Here is a 16,335-nt window from a genome sequence, read left to right as displayed (position 1 = left end):
TTAAGAATAAAACTTTTACCAACAGCTTCTGCACTAAAAGGAGCATATAAGTGCACATATACTATCATATCTTTTTAACCCCTGTCAAATCATTACCTTAAGAATTACACACACTTTTTACATTTATTCAATTCCTTAAAAGATACGGGGGAAAAAACAGAAGCAAGAAGGTGAACAAAAATCTTCTTTACAGTATATTGCTATTATAATTTTTGTGGTTTTATTCTTCAGAAAACTGTAAGGTATTTTAAACCCAATTTCAGGTAAATTACTAAGTCAATTAGTTCAGTAAGTCATTCTGGATTACAACTTAAAATGTGTTCTGTTAATACTGTTCATATCATTCCATATTATATTTTACTTGGAAAAGGTAAATATTTTTAAACAGCATCTCTAATGTGATCTGTGCATTTCATTCTTGTTTTTAAATGACAAACTACTCAACTCTTCTAAGCTGGAGTAGCCCACACTGAATTCTAACCACTGATGGTCTGGTTCCTTAAAAAAAAATTGAATTGGTCAATACTGTTTATGATCTTCAGTTTTCAAATCCACACACAACATAAAGTCAAAGATACAAAGCTCTGTAACGCTTAAGTTTTTTCTTTTTTTAACATAATGAATATTGCTTATATATATTCTGAGGAAAAAAAAAAAATCAGTCAATGACGACAACAAAAATATTTTACCTAAAAATCTATTTGTCTTACCAGGAAATAAAAGTTGCCACACGTAAAATTGTAGTGACTTATGACACATGAATGAAATCAAAAGCAGAGACAAAAAGGTCGAATTTTAGGAAGCAGGCTTATTGAAAATTAGATGTCCATATGTCATGGTGGACCCTGGGATAACACTTGGATTGTTAAATGTGCCTTGTGCACCACTGTCTATACGCAATCATGTTTCCCCCTCCTTGACAGGCACTGGATACCAAACAACTACCCGCAGTGCGTTGAGTGGGGAGCAGAGCAAACAAAACTCAGGGTCTATCAATGGGAACAATACAGCCTACTTTACAATGAACCCTGTCCACTTCTCACTAGTTACCCAAACGGCAGAGCTTAATTTATTTCATTTCACTATAACTGCCTTGCATCTCAGAATTATAGTGCCATTATATATATATATATATGTATATATATATATATATAATCAGTAAACTTCTTGCCAAAGGTGAACCATTCCATCAATATTTTATAGACCAGAATATTCTCTGAGACCCCAATTTGGTTAGAGTATTTTTTTTTCCTCCTCAGTACTAGAAAGTTCTCTTCCTGTCTTTAGCTTAAATCAGGTTAACTAAACACACAGATGAAACTATGAATCTTATACTTTGTTGAAGGTCATCATAGTGAGATTAGATAGACAATAGATAGGCTTTTCATATACCTTGGCATATTTCTAATTTGATGCAGTATCATAGAGAAGCTAGAGGTAATCTCTTGTAACCAAGATTTTTTAGATTTATACAATTGATTAAAAAAAAAAGTGCCCTACTCTCAGAGAAGTAAATCATGGATGATTTCTGCCTGTATGATGTATTTCCATTATCTCAGACGAGGGAAAATACTGAAAAGACTGCAAAGATATCCCCAAACATCTGATCTTCTCATGTCATTTTCTGAAATTAATTACTTGTTATCCCTAAAAATGTTCAAAAACTAACAATGTAACAAGATAATATTAGCATGCCCCCCCCCCTTTAGTAGTTACTAAGATATCTCATAGAATCAAAACAGGGAAACAGAGCCCAAATTAAAATGTACCAGTGGACTGATAACCACTAAGGCTCTAAATGTGAAAATAATCATGCTAGAAATAGTATGATTTATTCCTGGAAAGAAAAGAGACAGACACAACTGTCATTCGTATTCATGTACGTAAAATTAACAAATGCCATGTGAGTTTTGTGATATAGACATGCTAATTAGGTATTTTAATGCAGTGATTAACATACTATAATGACAATAGAGGTGCATGAATTTATGTGATGAAATTCTGTTTTACTATTCAGTATGACACAAGCTTTTGCAATGAATTATCCATCATTAATATAGATACTTAGAAAATACATTAACCTACATTCCTTTTAATCCAGCAACCTAACCTTGAAAAAAAGAAATTTCATAATTACTCTACCACACCATTTTCATGTGCTAATGGGAAAATAAAATAGGTGGAATATGTGCCAATGAAGTTTTGTCCAGCAAGTTATGGCTTTTGTAGTTAATAAGTAGTATTGCCCATTTTCCCATATACAGGTCTGTGGATTACCACACAGATGACTGTAAAATGAGAATATGCAGCAAAAACACGGTACCCCTCCAAGAAGGCATGGAATGATAGGACCTTATGCATTTTATAGCCTCTCCATGGTGTGTATAATTTCACCCAGGAAATATATGATCAACGTCCAGAGAACATTGTTCAAATATTTCACAGACTTATGCCAACGTAAAGAGTATGTCCTTTAAGGAGTCTTGGACTGCTTGGACAGGTAGCCGGCAGCTGATCACTTCTTTGAGTGAATTTATAAACACCATGGATATCCACTTGAGACTTAAAATGCACAAAGTTGAAGCAGGTGAGTAACCAACCTTGGCGAAATATCGCATCCTTGCTGCATAAAGGCACCCAAGGAAAACCAGAGACTATTAAAAATCCCAAATTCATTAGTTGATTCACTACTTTGTGTTTCTCTTCCATCTTCAAACTCTTCAGTGTGCCACTCGTAGGGGCTAAATCTGCTGACCAGGAATAAAACCACACTGACCCCAATGTAGGCAAAAACAATGCACATCCAGATCTCATAGGCTAAAGGATCGAGAAATGAAAACACTCCCGGCTTGGACTTCTGAGGCTTCTTGATCATTATAGATATCCCGAGGCTCATAAAGGGCTTTGAGAAGTCAATCACCTCTTCTCTCACAAGGGTGATAGTTAATGGTGCAATTGCAATATCAGCTTTCTGTAAGGGAAACAAACAAAGGTAATAATGCCTGGAGTCATGATCAGAAAGAAATCATGGTTCAATAATTAGATAAAAAAGGAAGAAAGGGAAATGGCGATATTACTATTGCAGGGTCCCAGTAAAAAATATGCAAGAAAAATTATTCCCCAAATATCCCTCCTTTTTATAAACACACAGTACACCCATCTGGCTTGACTATGATAATTACATCTCTACACTGTATCTATGACTTTGGCAGCCTTTGAACAATACATATGACCCATAAGCTTTCATGTAGATGCTTCCTATCTGAGTTAATCTGCACGTTTACTTCTGGTTTTGTCATCTAATCTTTCAAGTGTTCACAAGGAAATAAGATAGTATTCCTAGAGTAATGTGGGAAACCAACGATGTAAGACGTTGGTTCTCTGTGGGGAGGGGAGGCATTCTGTCAACAAGGTTCAAATTCAATGACTTTATCCTTGAAAAGCACTATACTTACCCCATAGACAAGTTCTCCAACCATCCCATTCCAAATTTTTGTGTCTGCATCCCTGGCCCCATACTTGCCATCCCCAACGATTGTCAGCTTGTACTTGAACCCACAGTGTTTGGCAATTTCTGCAGCCAAGTCAACACAGTACCCTTCATAGCGCTCATTGCCTTCAAGGAGTTCGTGATTTTTTTTCATCATAACATATGGAGATTCCTGTATGGAAAGACAGGGTTTTAGCTGACTAAAACTGCTGTGTTAATTATTTACTCTCATTGAATCTAACCTTCTGACTTAATAGTTACCTATTACGCAGAGACATGATTGACAACAAATGGCAAACAACATGAGGGGGAAATGTAATCATCATGCTTCTGAAGAATGTCCTCAAGTGTCTATCAGTACATTTCATTCAAATGGCTTGAACTTAGCTGTACCAGAGTAAACATCACACTCAAAAGCACCGTCTGCTGACATGGCCCCTTATCATGTTTATAATTCCTAACAGACAGTGAGAATGCTGCACAGCATCTGTTATTCCACTCTGGGTCCTCTACATCCTTATCGTAGGTTAAGCCAATAACCCAAGAACCAGTATTCTCTCAAAACCTTGTGCCGTTGCTGATCTAGGGAATAAAGTTCATGTGCAAATCAGGTTCATGGCCAACAACAAGCAGGCAGCAAGAATCATTGCTATGGTAACATGCTGATTCTACCCCACCCCTAGACTCCATACTTTCATCATCTCAGAAATATAATGTCCTAGAATGATGTTACAAGGATAGCTAGATAGTAGCTTCACCCTGTAAACATAAGAAAGAGAAGCCAGGGGAAAATGATTCATTTTAGCCCAATATTTCCCAGTAGAAAGTGACACCGAAGATATTTAAGGTCTAAGTGAATTTTTTTTTTTTAAGTGAATAGTTCCTCTCAATGCCACCAATCTTAAATTAGTCAGGCATCATCTCAAATGTCTGCCGTTCACTAAGATATTTCCAAGTGCCCATCAAAGTTTTTATCCAAATCTCTTTCTAATCTATCTATATTATTCCCACATATTTAATCACTACTTAGTAATCCGCATGGTGAAACAAAACAAACATTTGTCACAAAATTTATGCCCTATCAGTCAGTCCCAGATTTTTCATTTCCTTTCCCCAACAGCTTGTCCTGATGATCCACTCCTGCCTGTCTTCCATCTATCCAAAGTCTGGATACTCAAGATCCAGTTCGGTTTTACCTCATTCATTCAAAATGTATTTATTTCACACTATTTTTTCTATAGCTATATGCTAAGCATTGTGTTGAGACCTGGAGTAAACAGAAGGTAGATCATCCTTGTCTTCAAAGAGTTCACCTTCTAGTATTTCACAGATGTAAAGATAGAGGTTTACCCAGAATACTATGAGAATAGAGAGGTGGGCACCTAATGAAACGTGAGGAATATTTTTCAAGGCTTTCCCTGATTGTTCCCCTGTGTATGCACTGAGGTTAAGAATTACCTGTTAAGCTAAACTGCAGTCTTAAAGAGGCTAGAGAACTTTTAAACATTTTAGTTAGGGTTTTCGTAGTCCTTTTATCAGAGTAAATATGCAATAAATGATTCAAACACTGCAAAAACAGCACTGTATTATTTAATGGGTGTCTTCAAATATAAAAGGAATCTTTCCCTAACAATTTTTTTATGAGAAAAAGAATGAAATAAAAACAGGCATATGTAGCTAATTACCAAAATCGTGGTGACAACAACAGTCTTATTCTCAAGCCCAGACGTATCATTTCCAGACGGGAGCTCGGTAAGGGTAACAACCATTTTGTCCACTTCACTCCAGTATCCAATCTGAAAAAGGTTGTGGCAGGTAGCCACATGGATAAATAGTCCTCCTTTTAGCAAAGATATAATTGTTCTCAAATGCACATTTGAATTCAAAATTACACCCAAATCAACTTGGCTTCCTTCTAAACAGAGATGTGTCTTTTATGTATGAGAATTTATTAGTAACAGAAAGGAATTATAAAAACAAACAAAAACAATTTTTACAAACGGATTATTCTTCATGTTCACCTTTCATCAACTCCAATATTTGTTTGTTTGGGTGTGATCATAAAGAAATACAAATAAAATCAAAACACAAGTATTTTGGCTGGAACATTTAAAAGAAAGATGTTAAATTTTAAAGTTATAAGCATATTTGAACCTAGTTATTTTTTGGTTTCTGAACCATAAACTTTCAATAATTGCTCTTTATTTCTCATTAAACTATTTCTCTACCCCAGTCTTACAAAAAAAAAAGGTAATAACAGTTCTACTTTTAACATAAATTATAATTCTTTGGTATTCACCAGAACTGAATATATTTAGATTTAGAAAAAAAATAAAAAATGTATCTGTTTCTGGAAGGCATTAACTCTGTCTATGTGAATATAAATCCCCAGGAGTGCATGGGGGAGATAGAGGATCTGTTAGCTGCCTCACCTCCTCACGCAGACAGAATGGCCTCTAAATCATAAAGGGTTTACCTTCCGGGGCCCGTTTGTTTTGAGCTCCATGATGTTAATTGTATAGTTTATTCGTTTTCCATTCTGGTCAAACTTTATATTTCCTGAGAGACCTTCAACCTGAACCTAATGAGGAAATGGCAAAGAGACACAGTTATAAATTCACTTCAGCCAAAGACACAAACTGTACAGATAACTCTCACTGGGCTCGAGTCAAGAAAACTACATTTTAATGTTTCTTTTCAATCTGCCACCTACCTTTGTGTAGCTAGGAAATAAAATCCCATTTATACTGAGGTTAACAAATAAAACAAGGATGACTAATTTAGGAAAAAAAAATTTGAATGGCCATGTTAAGTGGTGTTAATAGTCATTTTGAGTGACTTACCTGCTTGAGAGCCCTTTCTATTTCTACGCCCTGTCCCCAGGGGACTGCTGGGTTTGCCAGACAGTCTCCAGCATTCCCTCTTCGGGAGATTTCAATCCTCTGCTTCCTGAGGTTGCGGAAAGCTTCAGTCATCACTTGCACAGCATCGTAGGTCAGGGCAGAAGTATACTGAAAAGGATCACAAACATTTCATAGGAACGGGAGAAAATTCGCAAACTTACTACACACTGGTGTTCAGTTGTCAATCACACAATGCCATATAAAATCCAGGAATTTAAATACCATTCAGCATCCAGCGACATAAAAATGTAGGAGAAATAGCATTAAAAAGTGAGACTATGGAATAAACTCTTGACCACATATATTCTATTAAGTTAACATCTCAGCTATCTTGAAGGAGATGTTTTCATAACCATTGTGCCAATGGCTTTTCTTATTAGTTTCTTCTCATAAGAACCATGTTTTAAGGTGTGATACGGTGAAATATCATCCCTGGTGACACAGTGGTTGACAACTCGGCTGCTAACCAAAAAATTAGCAGTTCAAATCCACCAGCCACTCCTTGGAAACCCTATGGGCAGTTTTACTCTGTCCTATAGGGTCATTATGAGTCCCACTCGACAGAAACAAGTTTTTATGGTGAAATATAAAATTAACACATAAATATTTCTTTACCACCTAATAAGGGCTGTGTGGAAGAATACTATTTCAGAATCCCTGAGCTTTAGCTCACCCTTCGTTATGGTCCTATATACCTGTAGCGGTCTCAGGGGTGTGCGTTTGTTAAGTTTCCCTAAGTGATTCTGGTAATCAAGTAGAAGAATCACCAAACTTCATAATAATTTCTATACCCTCTTCATGCTTTAATAGTTCATGATAACATTGGTTCCAAATTATGGTATTCAGATCCCAGAGAGGCAGCTTGAAGCCAATCGATGACGAAAAAAAAAAACAAAAGGCTATGTGTACCAAGAATGGTCAGAGGTAGGTAAGTAGTATCACATACATGTATATGTGCTCTCAGTCTATTAAATGTATGACGCTTCTGTTGTTAATGACAAAGTGTAGTTGAATCTAAAAGCTTTACTGAATGCTGAGGCAATTTCTGTCATTAAGTCTTTCTCAGTCTATGGGTATTCAAAGTACAGTGGAACTGTATTCAGGTAAAAATGCAAAACTTTATGGATTTTGTGACACTCTAAATTCTTGACCAGAAATCCAAAAGTGGGCCCTTAATATTTCCAAATAATGCCCCTTCATTCCTTAATTAGCTCATCACCCTCAAAAAGGACTACTTCACATTTTCTTTTATCTCCTCAAAGCTTCAACACCTTCTCACACTTCTCTTCCTGTAAATTCCTGCTGATTATCTTGTTTTACATATCACAGATAAAATAAAATCCATCATACAAGAACCCCCTTATATTTCAACCTCAAAACTACCCAGCTCCCCATGTTCTCTGTTTCCCTCCTGAGCAGCACATGGGGTGGCCACAATCCTACCTCAGAACAACCTCTCTAGCTGTGCACTGAACCCCATCCCTCTAATCTTCTTAAGTGTATTGTTTCTTCAATTACTCCTTCAATATCCTGCATCAGTCTTTTTTTCTCTCACTGCTAGATCATTTCTATCAATAATTCAACAGCCATATTACCTGCCTTTAAATTATGTGACTATATTCTTATTTATACATACATACACACTCATACACACACACACTTCTTAGCCCCATACCACCTTCAGATTTCCACCCCATTTTTTGTTTCCTTCAAAGAAACATTCATTGAGAGGAATTTTCTAAACTTGCATCTCCACATCAGCCTTCTTTTGCTTTCACGAAGTGATCTAACCCAGTCCATGGCTTTAAATACCATCCATATGCTCACACATTAGCTCCTCAGTGATGTGCTCCTTGTCTAGCCCGCTTCCCATAAGTCTCCTTCATATGACCATGCTGATTTTTTTCATAGTTTTTATGTGTATCCGATTATCTTGCTTACGTGTTATCTAGCCTCTCTAGTAGAGAACTTGTCTGTCAAGACTGAAGTCTCAGAGTCCAGGACAGGACCAGGTAAATGGAAGAGACTTAAAGAAAGGAAGGAAAGAAGCAAGGAATAAAAAAAAAAAAAAAGGAAGGAAAAAAAGAAGGTCAGATCTTGATATGGTCCCTTTTCTTATGGGAATCCTATTTTGTCCATTCTAAAGAAAACATAAAACAGTGAAATCTGTGAGAGGGAAACTCGATGGGACTGCCTTGTTTTTCTGGGTTTGGCACGTTCTCTGCTTTTGACAGGGTGTGGTCTTAACATTTTTTTATCGCCCTCTATTGCTGGAAAATATTTGAGTTTTCCTTCTCTGACAGATTTCTGCCTTACACAGGTTTTACTGTATAAACAGATAGTTGCAATATACCTATTGTATTGTTATAAGTTAGTCCTATGGTGAATAAATGTTTGTCCTGTTTCAGTTTTTTTTTTTTTTTAAATATGAAATATCTTTGACTAAGGCAAATGGGGAAACAGTTTATGTGGTGTGATTTATCTCCTCCACAGTAATGGATATGCTTTAAGCCTCCATTTTTACACTAAAATGGATGAGGGTGCAGTTATCATTCATTTAATCTTTGCATGATTTAGTTTAGTTTAGTTGAATTGCTTTTATTTTATCATATAAATGAATCAACTTGAGAGAGCTAGGGAGGAATAAAGAAAAGAAAGAGACAGTTGTGAGGCTTCTTGCACTGTGACTGAGTGTTTTAATGGTGATAAGATATTCAGATATATCTCTAAATTTTCTTTCTAGAATTTCTTTTCATTTGCTATTGGTTAAGCGATGCCACCGGCAGGCCAATGTCTGAGTCTTTCTCTACATATTTAAGTGTCTCCAGGATGGTTTCACTTTAGTTGCCCACAGATATCTCAAACTAACCAAAAAAAACAAATCCATTGCCATCGAGTCGATTCCCACTCATAGCAACCCTATAGGATAGAGTAGAACTGCACCATGGAGTTTCCAAGGAGCGCCTAGTGGATTCAAACTGCTAACCTTTTGTTAGCAGATGTAGCTCTTAGCCACTACCCCACCAGCTTTAAAGGAAACGGTTGTAGGTTTTGGAAGAAATGGGAATGGTTTTATTTGGATCTGTCTGGTTTAAAATGGAGCCCTGATGGTGCCGTAGAGGCAAGAAATGATGATACATATACTATGCTGAGATCCATTAGGCAGATTATACTCCTGAACCCAAAATGAAACCCTGGTGGCATAGTGGTTAAAGAGCTACATCTGCCAACCAAAAGGTCAGTAGTTTGAATCCACCAGCTGCTCCTTGGAAACTCTATGGGGCAGTTCTACTCTATCCGATAAAGTCACTATGAGTGAGATTTGACTCAATGGCAGTGGGTTTGGTTTTATACTAGGAAAACAGAATTTTCATGCAAAGATATTAATTTCACTATTATTTGTAATACCCAAAAATGGAAACAACCTACATTTCTGACAATATAGGGACGTTTAAATAAACTATGCTTACTGTCTTTAAGAATTATTACACAGGTATTAAAAGCTGATACTAATAAAGGTTATGTACAGCATAAACAATGCTTATAATAAAATAAGTGGAAAACATTATTACAATTAAATTAAGATCAAAATTTTCAACTGAAGAAATAGAGAAAAAAAAACAGGTTAAAACCTTTCAACAAAAAAAGGAAGGAACAAACCAAAATGATTATAGTAACAGGGAGGTAACATTCTTTTCCAAATATTCTATACTATCCGTGTATCGTTTTATTAAAAAAAAAAAAAAAGTATTTTATCATGGGCATTGTTTTGAAGCACATCTATTTAATAAAAGACTCTTTGGAGCAAATAGGAAATATCACATCAGGATATATCTACCCTACTTACATGTTTGTTTCTATTCTCCTAAAGGAAAAGAAGTGTGGATTAACTTGTTTTCTTATACAGAATTCAGTTCACTGCCAATGTAATTCTTTCTATAAAGTCTAGGTTACCGAATAGGAGACAAAACTGTAATTAAACACATAGGATACACAATAAAAAAAAAAAATGGGAGAGAAAGAAAAAGAAACACTGCAAATTGTATTAAGCAATTATGGTAACAACTAGAATCCAAAACCTTCATTGAGCCAGTTTGCTCACATTAGTATGAGAAATCTATGAAGGCATCTACTAAATGATTCAGAAGTCCATAAGTACGTGTGAACTACATTAAAAAAAAATAAGATTAGGTTGAATGAACTAAAAGCATTTAGGTTCAGGCAGCATATAATGAATATGATCCACAGCATGTGCCCGCCAAAAAGAAAAATCCTTCCTACCTTTTTCGCATGTTCAAATCTAATCAAGTTTCCAACTCGTTATCATTCTAAATTAAAAGTCACAATCATAGCAACAGTTCTGGGCTGAGAGAAAATCAGCAGCCTCTGTACCCAGAGTTCCTTTTTGTTTATGGTCTGCACATGTGGCTCATCAAATTTTCTAAACAAAATATATGTTTACATTTTTGATTGGATAGTTAAATATTTCAGTTTTACTTTACCATTCACTAAAACCAAAAAAAAAAAAAAAAAAAAAAAAACCCAGTGCCGTCGAGTCAATTCCGACTCATAGCGTCCCTATAGGACAGAGTAGAACTGCCCCCATAGAGTTTCCAAGGATTGCCTGGTGGATTTGAACTGTCGACCTTTTGGTTAGCAGCTGTAGCACTTAACCACTAGGCCAACAGGGTTTCCACCATTCACTAAACTAAAAAAAAAAAAATTTTTTTTTTTTTTAGTAACTAGATTTAAATTAATTTGAAGAAAACATCATGGCAATGTAGCTAGCTCCTTCTTTGAAAACAAGTGTTTTACCTCTGTCCTCTTTATGTTCTGTGAAATTCCTCAGCTAAGTTTGGAAAGTTACGTTTCAGTGGGGGGCCATTATGTTTGCAGTGCTAGATCACAATCACATAATATCCACATTTTGAGAAGAAATATGTGAAAGTGTTTTCATAGCCTATTTTCCAAATGGGCTTTTTATTCCATTCTAAATGCATATTTATTAAGACTTATTTTCCAAAAGATAAAACACTCATTATAGACATGTTTGTTATGTCCAATAGTCATCAGACAAACCATTCAATAACACATTGCTATAATCACTCAGACCCCAAAACAGCATTCTGATAGCCACAAAATAAAAAGAAACAAAAACAAAAAAAGGCTATAAAGAAGCTATGTGTATGCTTCACAATTTAATGAGTAAACAAAGAGAAGATAAATAGGCTCTAATATAAAGTTGTATGCATTACCATAATGATTGTACCTATTCCTAAACATATGTTACCCACATCATGAAAAAACAAAAGAATTCTTTCACATAAGAAGTACTTTTGGTTCTATAATAATGTTGCAAAATTTCTATGATTGTACAATTTTTAAATTTTCCTTGACAGTTGAAATTTAGTTAAGCATAGTTTAGAAAACATTGCATTTAGAACATCAGGAAAAAAAAATTTCCCATCAAATCAGTTCTGACCCATGGTGACCCCATGTGTTAGACTAGAACTGTGATGGACAGGGTTTTCAGTGGCTGATTTTTCAGAAGTAGACCTCTAGGCCTACCTTCCAAGGTGCCTCTGTGTAGATACAAACTTCCGACCTTCGATTAACAACTGACCACATTAACCACTGGTCTCTCCAGGGACTCAGAAGATAGAGCATAAACTCTCCTCTGCTGCCTTGGGCAAGTTAACGAAACCATCTAAGCCTAAATTTTCTGAAAGGTCGCTAGATGTCACAAATGGTTTGTGTTCAACTACTAGCCTAAAGATGGGTGGTTAAAATCCGCTCACTGGTGCTACCGATAAAAAAGTCTGATATCTGCTTCCTTAAAGGTAACAGCCAACAAAATCCTATAGAGCAGTTCTGCTCTGTAACACATGGGGTGGCCATGAGTCTGAACTGACTTGACAGCAAAGGGTTAAGGATTTTCATAGGTAAAATAAGAAGGGCAATGTCTGTTCTGTCTACCTCACAGGAATTTTGGAAAAGTAAGTAAGGAAAAAAAGAAAGAATTTGTCTGTCTAGTTCTACATGTGCCAAACCTGAGCTAGATCATTTCCTAGTAAGTTCTTCCCAAAATATCCTGTGCAGCAATATTTTTATTCTAATTTTACAGAGGAAGACTCCAAGTTATAAAATTTTGTTTTACCCAGGGTCACAAAAATAATGTGACAGAGAAGAAATTTGTATCCAGATCTCTGGTTCTGAGGTAATGAGGGTGGCCAATTCTCCTGGCTTGCCTGGAACTGTCCTGGTTTTAGAACAGAAAGTTTCAAATCCTGGGAAACCCCTTAGTCCTGGGCACACCAGCATGGTTCGTTATCCTAGTTGGCAAAATATCACATCAAAAATGTATATGTATAGGAAATGAGAATCTTGGCAAGTTGTAAAATATGCTAATGATGTAAGTTATTGACCAACAGTTTGTGTTGGTATAAAACAGGCTTGATTTCATCATGTTTTTGAAAACCACTATTCTGCTCCACAAATATAGAGTTCTGTGGTTCAGAGTGTTCAAAAAATAATTCTTACACTGAGAATCAGGTCCTAAGAAATCTTGCAGTAAAAAAGTCCTGTTTCTATTCCAACAAACTTAAAAACCTGGAGGAAATGGACACATTTCTAGAAACACACTGCCTACCTAAACTAACACAAACTGAGGTCAAAAAACCAAACAGACCCATAACAAAAGAAAACATTTAAAAGGCAATGAAAAAAATCATAACCAAAAAAAAACCAGGCCAGGATGGCCTCACTGGGGAATTCTACCAAATATTCAGAAAAGAGCTCACGCCAATACTACTCAAACTATTTCAGAGCACAGAAAAAGAAAGAATACTCCCAAATTCATTCTATGAAGCCAGCATAACCCTGATACCAAAGCGAGGCAGGGACACCACAAAAAAAGAAAACAACAGGCCAATATCCCTCATGAATACAGACAAAAAATTCTCAACAATATTTGAGCCAATAGAATTCAACAGCATATCAAAAAAATAATACATATGACCAAGTGTGATTCATACCAGGCATACAAGGCTCAACATTAGAAAATCAAACAGCATAATCCACCACAAAAATAAAATAAATGAAAAGAATCACATGATATCTCAAGGGACACCGAAAAGGCATTTGACAAAGTCCAAAACCCATTCCTGATAAAGACTCTCAGCAAAATAGAAATACAAGGGAAATTTCTTGACATAATAAAAGGGATTTATACAAAATCAACAGCCAGTCTTATTCTCAGTGGAGAGAGACAGAAGCCATTCCCATTGAGAACGGGAACCAGACGGTATGCCTTTATCACCGCTCTTATTTGACATTGTGCTGGAAGTCCTAGCTAGAGCAATAAAAAAAAAACCATTGCCTTCAAGTTAATTCTGACTCATAGCAACCCTATAGATACAGCAGAACTGTTCCATAAGGTTTCCAAGGAGCAGCTGGTGGATTTGAACCACCAACCCTTTGGTTAGCAGCCAAGCTCTTAACTACTATACTGCCACAGCACCAAGAAATAAAGGGCATCCAAATTGGGAAGGAAGAGGTAAAACTATCCCTATTCGCAGATGATATGATCCTATACATAGAAAACCCCAAAGATTTCACAAGAAAGCCACTGGAGCTAATAGAAGGTTTCAGCAAGGTAGCAGGACACAAGATTAACATTAAAAATCCATTGGATTCCTCTACACCAACAAAGAGAACTTCAAAAAGGAAATCAGGAAATCAATACCATTTATAATAGCCCCCCAAAAGATAAAATACTTAGGAAAAAATCTAACCCTGGACATAAAATACCCATCTTTACAAAGAAAACTATAAAACACAATTGCAAGAAACCAAAAGAGACCTACATAAATGTAAAAATATACCATTCTCACGGATAAGAAGATGCAACATTGTGAAAATGTCAATACTACACAAAGCGATCTACAGATATAATGCAATCCTGATCCAAATCACAACATCATTCCTTCATGAGATGGAGAAACTAACAACTTTATATGGAAAGGGAAGTGGACCCAGATAAGTAAAGCATAACTGAAGAAGAACAAAGTGGGAGGCTTCACACTACCTGATCAAAGAACCTACTATATAGTCAGGGTAGTCAAACATAGACATATAGACCAGTGGAATAGAACTGAGAACCAAGATGTAAATCCATCCATCCACAGGCAGCTGATATTTGACAAAGGGCGAAAGTCCATTAAGTGGGGAAAAGACAATCTCTGTAACAAGTAGTGCTGGTATAACTGGATGTCCAGCTGTAAAAAAAAAAAAAAAAATTAAAAAGCAACAGGATTCATACCTCACACCATACACAAAAACTAACTTGAAATGGATCAAAGACCTAAATATACAACTTAAAATTGTAAAAATCATGGAAGAAAAAATAGGGACAGCAATAGGGCCCCTAATACACAGCATAAACATATACAAACCATAACTAACAATGTACAAAAATCAGAAGATAAACACATAATCTCATCAAAAAACTTCACCAGAAGACTAAAAAGAGAACCTACAGACTGGGAAAAATTTTTTGGCTACGACATATCCAACAATGGTCTGATTTCTAAAATTTATGAAATACTTCACACCTCAACAAGAAAAAATACAAATAATACAATTAAAAAAGAAGTAAAGAATATAAACAGACACTCCACCAAAGAAGACATTCAGGCGGCTAACAGACAGGTGAGGAAACTTTCAGGATCATAAGCCACTAGAGAAATCCAAATCAAAACTGTAAGAAGATACCATCTCGACTCAGCAATACTGGCACTAGTCAAAAATGCAGAAAATAACAAATGCTGGAGAGGTTTCAGAGAGATTTGAACTCTTATACTCTGTTGGTGGGGCTGCAAAATGGTACAACCACTATGGAAAATGATATGGCACCTCCTTAAAAAGCAAGAAACAGAAATATGAAGATATCCAGCTATCTTACTCCTAGGAATACATCCTAGCTAAATAAGAGCCATCACACAAATAGACATATGTACACCAATGTTCATTAAGGCATTATTTACAATAGCAAAGAGATGGAAACAACCTAAGTACCCATCAACACATGAATGGATAAATAAATTACGGTACATAGACAAAATGGAATACTATGCAATGATAAAGAATAATGAATCCTTGAAACATCTCATGACATGGATAAATCTAGAGGGTTTTATGCTGAGGGAAATAAGTCAATCACAAAAAGGACAAATATTGTATGAGACCACTAGTATAAAAACTCAAGAGAAGGTTTCCGCACAGATAACAATCTTTAATGGTTAAGAAGTGAGGAGGGATGAGGAGAGGAAATCACTAACCAGATAACAGACAAGTGTCAACTTTAGAAAGGGGAAGACAACAGGCAATATAGGGAATATCAGCACAAGTTCATCAAGGCAAAGTCATAGAAGGTTCCTACCAAAAAAGAAAAACCAAACCAGTTGCTGTCGAGCAGATTTCAACTCATAGTGACCCTATAGGACAGAGTAGAGCTGCCCCCCAGGGTTTCCAAGGAGCGGCTGGTTTATTTCAATTGCTGGCCTTTTGATTAGCAGCCAAACTCTTAACCACTATGCCACCAGGGCTCCAAACCAAACCCACTGTCATTGAGTGAATTCTGACTCATAGTGATCTTTACAGGAGCAGACGGCCACATTTTTCTCCCACAGATAGGCTGGGTTTGAACTGTTGACCTTTCAATTGGCAGCTGAGTGCTTAACCCCTGCACTACCAGGGCTCCTAGACACATCCAGACACCTTGAGAGATCGAGTTGCTGGGGCTGAGGGCTGGGGACCATAGTCTCTGGGGACATCTAGGTCAACTGGCATAAAATAGTTCATAAAGAAAATATTCTACATTCTGCTTCAGTGAGTAGCATCTGCGGTCCTAAAAGCTTGCAAGCAGCCATCTAAGGTACATCT

General features: G+C 36.3%; 1 protein-coding gene across 4 annotated transcripts in view; it reads right to left on the bottom strand.

The window, feature by feature from the left end:
• Window positions 1-16,335, bottom strand: part of GRIA2 (glutamate ionotropic receptor AMPA type subunit 2) — a 222,428-nt gene that overhangs the window by 44,511 nt on the left and 161,582 nt on the right. For all 4 annotated transcript variants that reach the window (XM_064267640.1, XM_064267641.1, XM_064267642.1 and 1 more), the window contains 5 exons: window positions 6,334-6,501; window positions 5,967-6,071; window positions 5,176-5,286; window positions 3,456-3,662; window positions 2,601-2,971 (listed from right to left, as the gene is read on the bottom strand). In XM_064267640.1, coding sequence (XP_064123710.1) covers window positions 2,601-2,971; window positions 3,456-3,662; window positions 5,176-5,286; window positions 5,967-6,071; window positions 6,334-6,501 — 962 coding nt within the window. The remainder of the gene's footprint in view (window positions 1-2,600; window positions 2,972-3,455; window positions 3,663-5,175; window positions 5,287-5,966; window positions 6,072-6,333; window positions 6,502-16,335) is intronic.

Source organism: Loxodonta africana, chromosome 13, assembly GCF_030014295.1.
Source record: "Loxodonta africana isolate mLoxAfr1 chromosome 13, mLoxAfr1.hap2, whole genome shotgun sequence".
Classification (NCBI taxonomy): Eukaryota; Metazoa; Chordata; class Mammalia; order Proboscidea; family Elephantidae; genus Loxodonta; species Loxodonta africana.
The sequence above is the reverse complement of the archived record's forward strand: the minus strand, read 5'-3'. Positions and strand labels throughout refer to the sequence as shown.